Source organism: Pseudogymnoascus verrucosus (genome assembly GCF_001662655.1).
Source record: "Pseudogymnoascus verrucosus strain UAMH 10579 unplaced genomic scaffold scaffold_30, whole genome shotgun sequence".
Taxonomy (NCBI): domain Eukaryota; kingdom Fungi; phylum Ascomycota; class Leotiomycetes; order Thelebolales; family Thelebolaceae; genus Pseudogymnoascus; species Pseudogymnoascus verrucosus.
Window position 1 is genome coordinate 128,051 of NW_017263681.1, and position 14,821 is coordinate 142,871.

At 53.0% G+C, this 14,821-nt stretch overlaps 6 protein-coding genes across 6 annotated transcripts; 5 read left to right on the top strand and 1 right to left on the bottom strand.

The window, feature by feature from the left end:
• Positions 1-22: 22 nt before the first annotated feature.
• Positions 23-1,697, bottom strand: VE01_05166 (uncharacterized protein; the record flags this gene model as incomplete). Its single annotated transcript, XM_018274632.2, has 3 exons — positions 23-1,333; positions 1,417-1,566; positions 1,647-1,697. The coding sequence occupies 3 exons, from the start codon at positions 1,695-1,697 to the stop codon at positions 356-358; spliced, it is 1,179 nt and encodes a 392-aa protein (XP_018129276.1). The 3' UTR covers positions 23-355.
• Positions 1,698-3,972: 2,275 nt separating this feature from the next.
• VE01_05167 (uncharacterized protein) lies at positions 3,973-5,053 on the top strand. The gene is made up of 2 exons (XM_018274633.2): positions 3,973-4,285; positions 4,366-5,053. Exons 1-2 carry the CDS (start codon positions 4,136-4,138, stop codon positions 4,720-4,722), a joined length of 507 nt encoding a protein of 168 aa, XP_018129275.1. The 5' UTR covers positions 3,973-4,135; the 3' UTR covers positions 4,723-5,053.
• Positions 5,054-5,145: 92 nt separating this feature from the next.
• VE01_05168 (uncharacterized protein) lies at positions 5,146-6,738 on the top strand. The gene is made up of 2 exons (XM_018274634.2): positions 5,146-6,139; positions 6,222-6,738. Exons 1-2 carry the CDS (start codon positions 5,194-5,196, stop codon positions 6,293-6,295), a joined length of 1,020 nt encoding a protein of 339 aa, XP_018129272.1. The 5' UTR covers positions 5,146-5,193; the 3' UTR covers positions 6,296-6,738.
• Positions 6,739-6,926: 188 nt separating this feature from the next.
• On the top strand, positions 6,927-8,404 carry VE01_05169 (uncharacterized protein). Its single transcript, XM_018274635.2, has one exon. The coding sequence runs from the start codon at positions 7,075-7,077 to the stop codon at positions 8,401-8,403; it is 1,329 nt and encodes a 442-aa protein (XP_018129271.1). The 5' UTR covers positions 6,927-7,074; the 3' UTR covers position 8,404.
• Positions 8,405-9,176: 772 nt separating this feature from the next.
• VE01_05170 (uncharacterized protein) lies at positions 9,177-9,641 on the top strand (the record flags this gene model as incomplete). Its single annotated transcript, XM_018274636.1, has 1 exon — positions 9,177-9,641. One exon carries the CDS (start codon positions 9,177-9,179, stop codon positions 9,639-9,641), a length of 465 nt encoding a protein of 154 aa, XP_018129262.1.
• Positions 9,642-10,491: 850 nt separating this feature from the next.
• VE01_05171 (uncharacterized protein) lies at positions 10,492-12,148 on the top strand (the record flags this gene model as incomplete). Its single annotated transcript, XM_018274637.2, has 1 exon — positions 10,492-12,148. One exon carries the CDS (start codon positions 10,492-10,494, stop codon positions 11,914-11,916), a length of 1,425 nt encoding a protein of 474 aa, XP_018129263.1. The 3' UTR covers positions 11,917-12,148.
• Positions 12,149-14,821: the final 2,673 nt, after the last annotated feature.

Consider the following 14,821-nt stretch of genomic DNA (forward strand, 5'->3'; position numbering starts at 1 on the left):
CGGAAACATAAAACAAAACACAGCACCATGTTGTATATACACATGCGTATATGTAGTATATATATGAAAACATCGTGAAAGGTCTTCAGTCCTTCATCAATCCAACATGCAAACCCGGCATTGAGTTCGTTACTATACACGTCTCGGACGCGCCTGCCTTTAATCGTCGCCGCGCGCCTTCCTACCCAACCCAGTCCCCCCAAAAAGAAGTAACGCCCGCCTTTGGTATCCGCGCAATCCGTAAAATCATGGCCCCCCCAATGGGCCCCACCAAAAAGTAATATGCCCTATTCCCATTCCCCGTTAAAAAATTACCCAGTTTGAACTCCCCCAAGCAAGGTAGCCCATCCAAAATCTACACGGCGTCCCGCTTCGGCCGGCCGTGCGGCATGATCTCCTCCGTGCTACCGCATGGACTGTCTCTTTTATCAGACCCCTCGATATTCCACCCGTCCGTGGCATTCGACCCCCGCCGCTGCGCCTGCATCTCGATATCTGGAGTCAACAGCATGTTGTGGGACTGCATGCTCCCAAACTCCGAGATCGGGCGCGCCCGGCCGTCGAGCGACTGTTCCAAGTCCGCCTTGGCCCGCGCCAGCGCAGCAGTGGTCTGAAGGCTGACGTTGCCGCGGTAGTTGGGGTCGACGGGTCTGTTGCGGACGAGGCTGGACATGAGGGTCGGGAAGAGTAGGTCGAGGATGGGTTTGCAGGCTGGGATGGAGACGCAGATGTTGGCTATGGCGAGCTCGAGAGCGTTCCAGATTCCCGTATCGTAAGATGTCCAGTATGGATCAGGACGGCCTATCGCATCGTTGATGCGGAAGAGGCGGATGACTGCGGCAAACATTGCCATCCAACCGAGCGTTAGGACGATCAAAAGGCTCGTCTTTTGGCGGGGCGGCAGGTTGAGCTTGAGGATTTGCGGGCCGACGGTTATGATGAGGAGCACGTCGATGAATATGTTGGCGATTCCGGTGAGGTAGAGGGTGGACGTGATGGAGTTGCAGTTGAGATTTGTCTGGTCAGGTGCCCAGGCGCCTTGGACGGGGCGACATTGGAAGAGTATGATGAAGAAGCAGGGAATAGACCAGGAGACGATGACGGCGAGGGTTGCAAAGGTGAGGAGTCGCATCCACTTGTCTATGAAGACGCGGAGATAGAAGAAGCATACGCCAGCTTTGCAGGTGGCCATTGTGAAGGGGTGGATGAGGTTGATGCTCCAGAAGATCGCCATTAGCCGGGAGAGATCATCCTTGGGAATGTCGTCGTCGTGGTATCCGTTGCCATACTTGGTTGCGCCGATGCCTAGACCAACAAGCGCAATCGTCAGGAGCTGTTTAGTATAGTATGTTAGCACTGATCATCCTGGGAGCTGCGACGAGTTTGCAATTTCGCAAGCCGAAAATGACGACGCACCATGGATATCAGAGTCAACGTGTCGTCGATCCACCATTTCTTCAGGACCAATGCGCGTGAGTAGACTCGACACAGGAATATAATAATGGCGACGCCCGTCGGGATTAGCATGCCTGCGATAATTTGTTTGACTCGATTCGGCCCGCCCAACTATCACGAAGAGCATGTATTAGCCACAGTCTTTCCTTTTGGAGTCTAGTTATAGCTGATCGCATGCGCATCTTTCATACCTCGAGCGGACCAGAAACGTTCGTGGCCATGCCATCGCGGGGGAGAAGCATTGGGGTTGAACTCCACCAAAATGGGAGTTGCGAATGAACATCAAGCTGGGAGATGCGGCGGGGTGGTGTACGACAGCGAGTGAAGCATTTCACATTATCCAAGCAAGTGCCGTCGTCGTAGTAAGTGCGGGAGGAGAAGCAGAGACGAGAGAGAGAAGCAGGCGCAGTATTGTATTCGACAGCAGACGGTAGAGAGCGGCGGGGGGGTTTTTGTTAAGGAGAGGAAGAGGCACGAGAGCGATCGCCGGACGGGAAAGAAAGAGACTCTGCTTTGGTGGGCTTGGTGACAGGAGTGACAGCTGTGGAGACTTATTGGTAGCGGCGTGGCGGACGGGCGTGGATAGGCTAATATGAAGTTTTTACGTGCAAAAAAGGAGAAAGAGCAGCGAGGGGAGCAGCGAGATGAGCAGTAAGAGGATCAGTTCAGAGGAGCACGAGGTACTGTCTCTCTAAAAGTACTTTAATCTTCTTCCAACACACTATGGGGACGCTAAGTATCTTTAGAGAAGAGATACAATTGCACCAAGTATCTCCAATTGAAGCCAGTTGAAGATACCTCCTATAGTAGGTGTAGTAGCGTAATTTTTGCGGGGTAGTGCATGTCAATGCAACCCCAGAATCCCCAGTATCCCCAGAATACGACCCTCGCAATACCACGCGAAACACTGCATTTGTACTTCCCATGACGGGAATTTACAGTATGTTGGAAGCCAAGCCATTTATTATCCCGCGATGCATGCTGAAGAATCCATCGACGTTGGATACGATACGCACCTAAGACCACCGCGACCGCGATCCTATGTGCATTTTTGGGGGGACTTCTAGCTCCAGTTACTCCTCACGCAGCTACAGGACGAGATGGAACGGGATGGCCATTTGACGCACCACGACCCGACGATCTTCAGAATATAATACTGGTCGCGACGACTGTACTCGGTGGCGGCGTTGCATGTGTACATAGTAATGCATTGCATGCCTACACGCCAAGACACAAAGCTCGCTCCTGCCGCTCCTTCAGCAACACACACAGTACATACTGTTCCACGCGCCCCTTTTCCTGGTCCCTTTGAGTATGCGTACTCATATGAACTTCCCATTCCAGAGGCCAAAGCACTGTGCCCACCTCGCCGTCGCCCGCCCGCCACTTCACCACCTCACCGACTTCGACGCCATCATCATGTCTGAGACCTGCCCGTGTCCCACGTGAACCACCACCTTCTCTTCCTTGCCCGACAGCCCAACCACCTACTCTCCTCGCCAGCCACCCACTCTCCAGCGCGCCTCGACTTCCCGCCTTGGCCCGACCAACAACCACCCGAGCAGGGCCTGCCTTTCGGGCCCGTCCCCAATAAGGTCCCTGCCGCGGCCGTGGTCCAACAGCTCCTCGCCGCGCTCATCCTTCATCTTCGGGATCCCGAGTGGCTGTTGGACGACGTCCGCGCGTGGTTGTTTCGAGGACGCGGCCAGGGCAGGGAGCGGAGCGGATCCTACAGCGGGAGGGAGTAGCACCACCAACGGAGGATACCGTCGCATATCTGGGAAAGTAGACTTTGGGAGACTCACAAACACAACTACAACTCACGGACACTGACCAGGTCCAGGGCAGGGTAGGGAGTCAGAGCGGGTAAATGGCCATGCATGTGCAGTTGATGTTGGTCGGGAGCGGGGATGCTCATTCGCCCATGTATTCTCCGGTGGTTCCTCGAGGTGCTCTGACCTGCCCTGACCCCCTCACCCTTCCCTACCCTGCCTGCCGTTAGATAGGTCCCCATCAAATCGCATCTGACTCCATTTCGAGTCCAGCTCCCAAGATTCTCTCATCTCCTTGCACCTTGCTCCCTCATTTTGACCAACCTCGGTCTCGACGCCGCAGCCAATATTACAACCAACAACACAATAAATATCAGCTCCTCTTATGAGTAAATGGGCATACTCGCCAAGACAAATTGTTATTTTCCAAATTCCCCATCCTCAAATTCTACTAAGCAGCCAGCCAATATTTCCTCTTCATCAAACAGTGATGCACATGTGACTTCTGGTATTTTTAACTCCTGGCCCCATCCGCCCGACCGCCGTTGATTGGGTGGGGGCCTGCCGTATACCGTATCAAAAGTAGCGCCCTAGTAGTAGTGTGAAGCCAACGGCCAACGCTCTCGGCTAATATGCATTGGTCATGTGATCATTGACACGTGATACAAATCGTGATTCTAATTTAATTTCAATATCACGTGATTACCCCTTCGTCCTACCCTTGTCCGTAACGTCATCGCCGACTCCACAGACAGGGCTGAGAGCTCCACGACCACAGCTTCAATCCACCTCGAACATCAATCCGCCCTCTTTGTCCAGTGGGCCAGAACATCTCGCGTCTCCGGCACCCTACCCTCCATAAGCCGTCTCGACACCACCATACTCGCGACACAATCACACAGCTCGCTATGACGACCCCGTCGCCAGCCTCATACCAGGGCAGGCCCAGCGTGCGGGAGCGCGTGCGAACCGTCCTCGACCGTGTTATCAGCCCCGACGTCAGGCGCGCGGTATACACCAACGTCCGCGGTTTCGCTCACGACCAGCCTCTCCTCGCTGTACGTCCCTCTCCCACGCCCCCTTCCCACAATCCACCACACCCACGTTATAGTACTGCCCAGCTAACAACGTCCCCCAGTCCTTCATCCTCGCACACCTCCTCCTCTCCCTCCCGCCGCTCCTACTCTTTGCCTCCTTCGTCCTCGGCGTCTCGCTGCTCGCCGCGCTCGCCGCGCTAGCATTCACACTCTTCTGGACGGGGCTGGCGCTGCTGGTGTTGTTGCCTGTGCTGTGCGTGACGGGCGCGCTGGGGGTTGGGGTTTGGGTGTGGGCGGTGGCGACGTATGGGGTTGCGCGGTGGGCGTGGAGGGTGTTGCCGGTTAGTGGAGGTGGAAGGGTGGAGGTTGGAGTTCCGGGGGGTAGGAGGGGAGTAGTGAGGAAGGGTGAGGGTGATGGGGTGGAGGTGGAGGTGAAAAATGGGGAGAAGGGGGAGTAGCGTGGGATGGAGAGGGGGTTTGGAGTTTTGACGGGTTTTATATTATGGATTGGTATGGGACGGCCCTGGGAATATGGGATATGAATTATGATTAATCGCTCCGTGCTGCGCTGCACGGAAGATAACTTCAGGTGAGTTAATGTGATAGTGGGTAATATGCTGGGGACGAAGGCTTCATCACAACATCTTTGCGGACAACATTGCAACGTGTACACCTCACGAATCCCATGACACGATGTAGTCTTTTCGTTGTTTTAATTGGCCGAACTTCTTCATAAAACAGACACAGTACAGCTTTTTCATGGCCAATTCAATGCCGTTTGTCTTCAGGGGTTCAAATATCGCATGCATGTGATTGATTAGTCAGCACCCCTTCCCAGGACCCCTTTACCCTTCTTGTACAAAATCCTCGACCCCCCTCCACGTCCAATCCCCACCACCAAAGACACCTCACATAGAGCCTACCCCACCATGTGCGCCTCTCCCGCAGACCCCATCTACCTCCCCCCGCTCTCCCCCTCCACCGCCGCAGAAGCAAAACACCACCTACTCGTCTTCCTCCCCGGCAACCCGGGCTACCCCGGGTACTACGCCCCCTTCCTCTCTGCCCTACGCACCGGTCTCCCCGCCTCCCCATCAGGAGAAGACGCAGTCCACATCCGCTGCCTCACTCTCCCCGGCTTTGCCCCAGCCCCCACAGATCCGCAACCCCAACCCAACTCCCCTCCATCCCCCCAAACCTCCTTCCTCTCCCTCTCCGAGACCACCTCTGCCCTCCTCACCACCATCCTCGGCCTACGCATCCCCTCCGGGCCCCGCGCTGGCGAACCTCACGACAGCCTAACGCTCCTCGGCCACTCCGTCGGCGCCTACCTCGCGCTCTCCGTGCTCTCCGTGCTCTCCCAGCTCCCTGCCACCACCCGCGCAACGACACGCGCAATCCTCCTCTTCCCCACGATTACAGACATTGCGCAGTCCCCCTCCGGCGCCGTCCTCGCGCCGCTCCTGCGCTATGTCCCGTTCGTGCCGGAGCTAACGGGGTTGTTGGCGCGCGGGGGGCTGTATCCGCTGCCGAGGCCGTGGTTGGAGAGCGTGGTTGGCGCGATTACGGGGCAGGGGAGTGAGGCGGCGAAGGTGACGAGTGAGTTTTTGAGGAGTAAGGAGGGGGTGAGGAGGGCGCTGCAGTTGGCGGGGGAGGAGATGGTGGGGATTGCTGAAGATGTGTGGGGGGAGGAGGTTTGGGGGACGGATGTGGAGGAGGAGGAAGGGAAACCGGCACGGTTGATGTTGTACTTTGGGAGGAATGACCATTTTGTTGATGAGGAGAAGAGGGATGCGCTCATGGCTAAAAGGGGGGGCAAGGGGGGTGTTAGATTCGAGATTGATGAGGCGGGAATACCGCATGCGTTTTGCCTCAGTAAGTTTTATTCATTTCTTTAGCTGCCTTGGGAGGCTACGGGTGGAGATGAGATTGAGGGGAGCGTTGCTGACGTGCACAGATCACTCGAAAGAAATAGCAGAGAAGGTGGCCCCGTGGGTGGGAGAGATGGTTTTGGGCGTAAAGGCGGGGTAGAGGGGGACGAAGGTAGTTGCACATGGAGCTTGCAGCAATCTCAAACCCGTGAGTTTGAGTATCATGAAGTATTGTGTGGACTGGTAGGCGCCAACAACTATGATGGTAGGTTACTACGTTACTGGCGTCAAGTAATAATCAACACAAGATGGGCTGGATTTCAATGGTCGTATTACGATGGTCGTATGCCCAGATGTAGTTTTGGGACACTTGTACCTGAAGTCCATGCCAACGATTAATTCGTTCATGTGTCCTACTTGGACGCCTTTCTCGGAACCCTCTCTTACTCATGCTGCCTAAGAGTCTTAAGGGCGGACTGTGTATGTATGATGGTGGTGATATTTAACATTCTGGCACTCATACCTTCAGACCCTGCCACAAAATCCCACGGATAATTGTGTCATTACAGAATATGACAGCTGAACGAGCACATATGCGTCAGGTATTAAAACCATTAAAAGTGAATTGTAAACATTGTCGCCACTTGGTGTTGCAAAACGCTCAGCAAGAGCATGTCTTTCCAAGTCGTGGTGAAGGTTGAGCCACATCTTCAGCCACAAGCCACACAAGTGGATTCCCCAGCCTCCTCCAAATCCACGACTTCAGGCGGGATTCACTGGCTACGATTAACAGACACACCACGATGGCCGAGAACTACAAGCCACGTTGGTTGCCTGTCATGATTCACTTTACCAAGTTTCTATAGTAGAGTTCTACTACTATATCTCATTTCCTTTTATCTTCATGACTATTCCCTAGCACTAACCACTACAGCAGAAATGCCATTTATTCCCCATACCCCAGAATCACTTATACCTCGCTCAGACTCGAGAGACCCCACTGCTACTTGCCGCGGACTGACTTCCAGCGGGCGGCTATGCCGTCGTGCCATTGCGACTTCAAGTCCACCAGCAACTGTGAGACTGTCTTTGCAGAGTCCCATAAAGGACATCCTTCCCTCAGATGCCTTCTGCTGGCAGCATAAGGATCAAGCGACATCTGCACAAGCGCTCCCACCTAGTGGCGTACAGAACTCGACCATACGAGAACGAACGAGCGTCGATACACTCGTTGACAGGCTAGGACTACTTGAAATAAAGCCGGAGAAAACAGCTGGAAAGCAGCGGAGGAGGTCTTCACAACCCCGACCGATATTGTACGCAAGTGGCACACATTATTCCGAGAAGCAGCAACATATGAACCCGAGCAAGGCACCGAGAATCCCTCCTCGCAAACAACACAATGTCACACTCCTCTGCTGTGTCGGAGTTGCAGACGAGGATCCCGTCGTTGCAAGACCTGCTCAGACTCGAAATCACACATCTCACAATTCACGAAATCGACCATCAAATTTCCAGCCAATGATCCAGTCACCACAGCTCTCGCAGCCATCAAAACAGGTTCGGCCCCCCCGTCCATCCACTGGAAGCCGGGAGAAACCCATCAATATCGATCCCCAAAGACCGCAGCCTGCCCGCGGCCCATCATCTCATACCCAGCAACTCCTTTCTCTGATACCTAAAACCACCTCGCCCCAGATCACCTCTCTCCTCTTGGCGGAACTTTCCAAAACACCCTCCCAACTAGATGATGAAGGCTACATCTACATCTTCTGGCTCACGTCCACATCACACCCGCAAACCCCGCCCTCAGAAGCTGCGTCGTCCCTCCTCGACTCCCCCCCTCGCCCTCTACCAGGCAAACGCCGAACAAGCGAGTCGCTCCAGACTTTCTCATCCAGCACGGATAGGGGGGCACGCAAGACGATCCTGCTGAAGATTGGCCGGGCGTCGAATGTCCAGCGCCGTCTGAACGAGTGGTCAAGGCAGTGCGGGTACAACCTTTCCCTCGTGCGGTACTATCCCTATCAACCCTCATCGCCGGGCCTTGGGGTGGGGACGCCAAAGAAGGTGCCGTATGCGCATCGAGTTGAGAGGCTGATCCATATTGAGTTGAATGGGATACGGGCGCGGGGTGGTGGGGGCTGTGAGAGCTGTGGCCGGGAGCATCGCGAGTGGTTTGAGGTTGAAGCTACGAGGGAAGGAGTGAGAAGCGTGGATGAGGTGGTGAGGAGGTGGGTGGATTGGGGTTTGAGAGGGACTACATAGATGCGTATAGTAGGACAATGGTGGAGGGGCTGAGCGAAGTGTACGCCATTTCCGTAGTTTGAAGTCCTCCTCTTCGGATTTAATGACAAGCGTATCTTACATAGTGAGTACATGTAGAAATCGCTTTCAAAATTCTTAGTTGCCAAAATGGTAAAATTCACTTGCTTGTAAGCAAAGGGCAACCACCCAACTATTTACACTTCCTCTCTACCTTACGACACCTTCACCCTCACCCTTCCACAGCGCCATTGGAACAGGAACCTGATGAGCGAGAAGATGAAGCGAGCCCTAATAATGGGTGCAAGTAGCGTATTCTCAAACCTAGACTTTGCTATATCTCCACCATTTGCCAATTTCTCTCCTTATATATGCGAGTGTCCTTATATATGCGAGTGATTAAGAATTAGTTAAGGATTATCTGAGAAAATGCAGCATTATTCTCAGTCTCCCTCCTTGTTATTATTAAGTGGATACTGCTGAGGAGATGGCGGAACTATATGTGCTAAGAATTCACTAGTGTGGCAGCTCCGTCGGGTCAGCCTTGTGGCTTCGCTTAGTCCATTTCGTTTTAGACTACCCGATCTTATTTCATTCCAATCACAACCTCTTTATCATATTCGACTTTACAACTGCCCGTAATGTTTTAAAACACAACGAACAGCTTCAGCGGATCTTCTTCTGCTGCAAAAGTCGATAACGATGAAAACAAAAGGCTAGGAAACCCCTCGCCTGCCAGCAAACTTCCCTCCAAACAAAAAGGCCGCCGCAACATCATGCTTGAGAAGTTCCCGGCTGACGTCGAACCATCACGCCCTCCATATACATATACACCAATGCCATTCTTTTTTTATGGCTCTCTTACGGATCCGCTGCGACTCCAAGAAATACTTCAGCTCCCGGCGCCACCAGTTCTTAAACCAGCCAGCGTGCAGTGCTACAGTATCATGCTATGGGGCCAGTACCCTGCTCTCGTTCACGGCCCAATTAACAACCACGTGGATGGCATGGCGTTCGTTGTGGAGACCGAGGAGCAAGAGAAAATGCTCAAATACTATGAGACGGATGCTTATCGTATCGAAGGCGTACGGATTTCGGTCGATGGGAAATTGCTGTCTGGGAGAACTTTTGTGTGGGCCAGTGACCCTACAGAGCTGGTAGAGGGCACGTGGTCATTGGAAGAGTGGAAGAAGGACATCGAGGAGGAAATGGCATCACACTTTCGGCCTCTGGAGGACTGAGCAGGAAGGAGGGATTATGGTGTCAAACTTGGTGGACCGCGCCTATGATCACTATAATCGCCAACAGCTGTATTATATCAGTGACGAAAACGAAATCTTATAATAAACAAGTTCACTTCTCTTCTTTTGTAGGGATTCAGTATGGCCGCATAATTGGTCTCAGACGTGGAGACGTTGAGATCTGCTGACCCCCTGTCACAGTCGCGAGATCTCGCGTGGGTGACCCAACCACCAGAATATCCAGCCTCCTGGAGAGAATTTTAAGAGCTAGAGACGTGTCGGCGCATCAATGTCTCAGGTAATTTAGACCATTCTATATTTAATATTACATCTCCACGACACGTCGCGACAACAAAAAGGAAGAACCGAACCTTTACTTCATCTTCATTTTTTATATCCTATTATCACCTCATTTTCACCCTATTGTCACCCGGCGAACCATATCTTATCGTGACGCGGGGCACAGATACAGATCGTCTGCCGACCCACCGTTCCACAACAGCAACAGCAACCCTCCTGGCCGAACATCACAATACCTTCATAACAACAAACCAACGATAACGACAAAAATGAAATTATATGCTGATCACGAATCTTGTGCTCTCACACTATAAAAATTCCGCTCAAAAGCCTAGCCATTGCCATATCGAGCTACCTGCGACACGCTCCCAATTAGCGCATGAACCTTAATTTATATATTGGTACCAAGTAGATTAACTCGGCACCATCGACGTCGCATCGTCGAATCCCTCACAAACGGATCGTTTTAAACCAGAGTCTAGCAAACGCTAATAGTCGACCGCGCGTGCGAAACTATACGCATCGCCAGGCTAACCCCTCTTATGAAAGCATGGCGTCCTCCACATCAACACCAAACATACCGACGGGTCTGTCGCATTGCCGCTCGCTGAGCAACACTTCTCAGACATCCTCACAGAACACAACCCCACAGGCGTGGAGCAATGAAAACTACGACTCGGGCTCGCTCCAGCAGCATTTCGGAGACGCGCATGGCAACATCATTAGCACCCCAGCAACCACAACGACAACACTTCCATGTGGACGGAACGTAGCTCAAGCTCACAGCAACGAAGAACCAGTTACTCCGCGACAACTGAAGGCACACCTGAGGTCACTGACCCCTCTTCAACCCATCGATACCAAAATAACATATTCTGGGCGGACAACCCCAGGGGCAGGCTCCCCACAGAAGCAAGAGAACGGGGGCTCCATGCCCACGCTCACTGGAACCAAGGGGCCGGCCCAAACCGCACCTGCACGAGGTCTCGCAGGCTGGTTCAGCAACACGTCCACTCCCTCCCTCGAGTCCGCCGACCTCCCCACCTCAACCACCGTCTCCGCCGCAGGCAAACTTCGCAACATGTCCATCCCCGTCGCCTCAGCCGCCTCAGCCGCCTCAGCAACAAAATCCAAATTCTCCTTCTTCTCTCCCAAACCCGCCCAACCTGCCACACCCACCGCGTACGACGACGACGGTGACGACCCACTCCTCAATCTCTCCCTCTCGACCGCCCTAACACCAACACCGCACGACCCCTTCTCCCCCGCCTCCTCGAAGAACTTACACACCTCCGCCCTCACCCTCCTCGCGACCTTCCAATCCGCGCTGCGTGCACGCACAACACAGATCCGCGATCTGCGCGCCGAGGCCGCTGCGCGAGCCGAGGAGCGCGATGCGGCGGATACGCGGACGCAGCATCTTAAGGCGCAGTTGGCGGATATGGCGGCGAGAGTTGCAGAGCAGGAGGGCACGCTGAAGAGTATTCTCGGAGAGCTGGTGGAGGAGCGGCGGCGTGGCGCGGAGGAGCGAGAGAGGAGCGGCAAGGAGGAGTCGAGGGAGGGTGCGGGGGTTGTGCTGGATCAGAAGGTTCCGGATCGGAGGAGTGGGTCTAGTGAGGATTTAGTGGTGGAGGGGTGGAAAGGGGCAGAGGAGTCGGATGCGGAAAGTGCGGTGGAGAGTGTGTGGAGTCGGTGTGGGAGTCCGGATGGGAATCGGACGAGTAGGACGAGCGGTGGGAGTGCGGTTACGTCGGCGAGTTCGGCGAGGCGGGAGCCGTTGCGGAGGGGGGGTGGAAAGGAGGAGGTGGTTGTGGTGAGGCGGTGTGATAATTGTGAGGGGAAGGCGGCGAGTGCGGCGTGGGTGGCTGTGAGGGATTTGAGGGATGAGAATAAGGAGTTGAAGAGAGAGGCTGGGGTGTTGAGGGAGGCGATGGATGAGGTGATCGAGATGGTTAGCATGGTGGGACTGAGGTAGAGGAAGATGAAGGGGAGGAGGGTTGCATATAGGTCTCTTGGCCTTGGTGTGGTTTGGGCAATGGTGCTCGCGGCGTCGAGCGGCGGTGTTTGGGTATGGTATCAACAGTATATGGGTGCTGTGGCGTGCATTGTCGGACAAAGGTGTTTGGGTACAAACTGTAGATTGCTAGATCGGGTATATAGGAGAGAAGCCCAACAAATGGGATATGATAATAGGATGCTAGACAAGGTGTCTGTTCACCACATCACTTGAACATGTGCAGGCCTCGCAGTGGTGAAGTGCACAGTGAACGTGATACTCTAACAAGCAGCACTACTCTGCATTGTCAAGAACACAATGCTGTATTGATAGCTGCAAAGGATGTCCGACGTCTACTAAGAATATCATGAAGCGGGAGTTACTCCGGAAAGAGAGCCAGAGGAGGTGCTGGGTAACCAAGGGAAATAGTTTGTTTTCTAAGAAAGATCAGTACCCTCATCCATCAAAGGGGAGGTCGAATAAGAGGCATGGTACAACTTGTAGGGTTACGATACATAAACTCGGAGAGAAGCTATACCAGCAGCTTTCTATACCATGGCCCCTGAAGCACGGCGTCAGGGGATGTTGAAACCGAAGCTATAATCGAAACATGATTGTCCATCTCATGAAAACGCAAAGATGATCGAGAAATACTGCAACAGGAGAATCTTAGTATTATGCGGCCTATCCTACTGCGGTTGAAGGTTTGAAGATGGCATGTGGCTACTAATCTAGTTAATCAGAACTATATATAATGGATTATAATGGTCTCGTAGAGCAACTTTAAGGAAAATTACTAGGTAAGTTGTGAGCGTGTATAGTAATTATCAATATAAATATGATTTCTCAGTCACTATCTTGCAAATAAGACTTCTTAACCACTGTTCTTCAACTATAGCATGTCGGGCTTCATAGGTAACTAAGAAAAACTGAACTGAGGATAGCGGCTCATAGCCACTGTTTCCATTCTTCCCACGCATGACCCCCTATTGAGAACCCTTAGCTACACACTTAGATTACTACTGTACGAAGCAAGTCCTCTACACCCTCATCCATGAAACCCCAACTCCCAAACAAAACAGAACGTCCAATGAGGAATGCAAAGCAATCTAGCCCTGATAGTGATAGACATTAATCTAAGAAAGAATGTCCGATATTGCCACGCAGGGAACACGCATAGCCCCCCTCAGCCAGCCCGCGATGCAGAACGAGAGATTACGATAGTCGCCGTTGGAGATGAGATGCACCACATCAGTATTCCATGCAGCACGTTGTAAATTCAGGCATCCCCTTCTGTTTATCCGTGCACCTCCCCCCCCTTTTGTCCGTGATGTTGGAGCCGCACCATCCTTGTCCCTGGTGGAGCTGCATTTACGCGTTAGATTGGCAATTTGGGCGTGATGTTCGGGTAATTTGCCACGGTGCGCAGGGATGGGAAGGGCGCGCAGATGGGGACGAGGGGAGTGATGCTGACAACGGTCGGTTACTATATTGCGAGTTCTGGATTGGGGCGGATGGTGGTGGTGAAAGGGGATGGTGTTTGATCAGATCTTGTTCTCGAAGCGCAGACGCGCGGCTAGATCGTGAGGTTAGTTTGATCTGATCTCGGTTTTTGGTAGGGCTTATATTCTACTCAGCTCCGTAGCTGCGAATATGATGTCGGCCTTCCATGCTGTATATTGAATTTCCAAGCACTGCATATTGTTTTGGCGACGCAACGTTGTTCATCAGTATAATGGTAATACAGAGCCTCATGCGGCTCAAGAACGTTTCGTCCCACAGCTTCCCATGACAACCGGGAGTCGGTTAGGGCTGGAGGCTACGCACAAAAGGATGGAGGGGTGATAATGGCAAACGACGTAAAAGGCCAGAGAAGTACTATGACAAGGGAAAGATTGTACCTTTGATGGTAGAGCGACAAGACGAGTATGTCACGGGACATTGTTCATTCTATGACGGCACATGTTATATCTGATCCCTCGGTCTGGACCTGGATGCTGAAGTATCATCCCCGTATCATCATCACCAGCTTCCCCGGATTTCCAGATCTTCACAAGCCTCTGTCCGCGACACCTCCAGGAATTTCACACCGGCCAGCTCCCCTAGCTTGCCCAGATTCCCCGGATTCCCCCAGGTCTTCACAACCCATGATGATAGTGCGTGCAGCATGACAATGCAGCACTGACAGTTGTCCCGTCCATATCTGCAAGTCTGTACCCCGCCCCATCTGCAGATGCCTCTTTTGGTAACAAGCTCCCATAATCAAAACGCGCCAGCCAAAAAAATATCATGTACCCCGCGCCGTCACATGCTGGCTTCCCCGGATTTAAGCTGCTAGAAACGCCGCAAGCGACGCGCCTTGCTAAAGAAAGCCGTTTCTTAGACTCAGGATCACATGTTCAAGCATTCGGCACACATGCGAGAGCGACTCGTAGCCCTAAGTCAGAACCTCATGCACGAGTAAAGTAAGTAAGAGTAAGTTAGTTCAAACTGTAGCCTCCATCCACGATCTCCCTCCTTAGCGATGCTTGTCAGTTTCCACAAAAAACCTCACCATCGTCGTTAACCACAAGGCCCGAAGTTATTCTGAGCACCCTATCTTACCCGACTATAGTACAGTATAGCAAGTAACTCTACCTTCCCCCCTCTAACCCCTTTCCTCGCAACACTCTCCCAAAGTAGCAAGGCTTTCCCCCCCCCCGCCCAAGCACAGACCATGCGTTCAACGCCCTTTGTTTCAGGTGTCCCGCCGGGCTACGTTTCAGTCGGGCACCGCCAACCACGCGACTCCACGGTTCTGAAACGGAGCTACATACTTTCTGATGCTAGATTTGCAAGGGAAGATAAGGAAGGCGACAGAAAAGGGATGTGAGAAAGTGAGAAA

Bases quoted from the DNA above. Each gene is read 5' to 3' on its own strand.
- VE01_05167 (XM_018274633.2), top strand. From the start codon at position 4,136: ATGACGACCCCGTCGCCAGCCTCATACCAGGGCAGGCCCAGCGTGCGG. The intron at 4,286-4,365 runs GTACGTCCCTCT...AACGTCCCCCAG, and splicing joins ACGACCAGCCTCTCCTCGCT to TCCTTCATCCTCGCACACCT.
- VE01_05168 (XM_018274634.2), top strand. From the start codon at position 5,194: ATGTGCGCCTCTCCCGCAGACCCCATCTACCTCCCCCCGCTCTCCCCC. The intron at 6,140-6,221 runs GTAAGTTTTATT...TGACGTGCACAG, and splicing joins ACCGCATGCGTTTTGCCTCA to ATCACTCGAAAGAAATAGCA.
- VE01_05169 (XM_018274635.2), top strand. From the start codon at position 7,075: ATGCCATTTATTCCCCATACCCCAGAATCACTTATACCTCGCTCAGAC.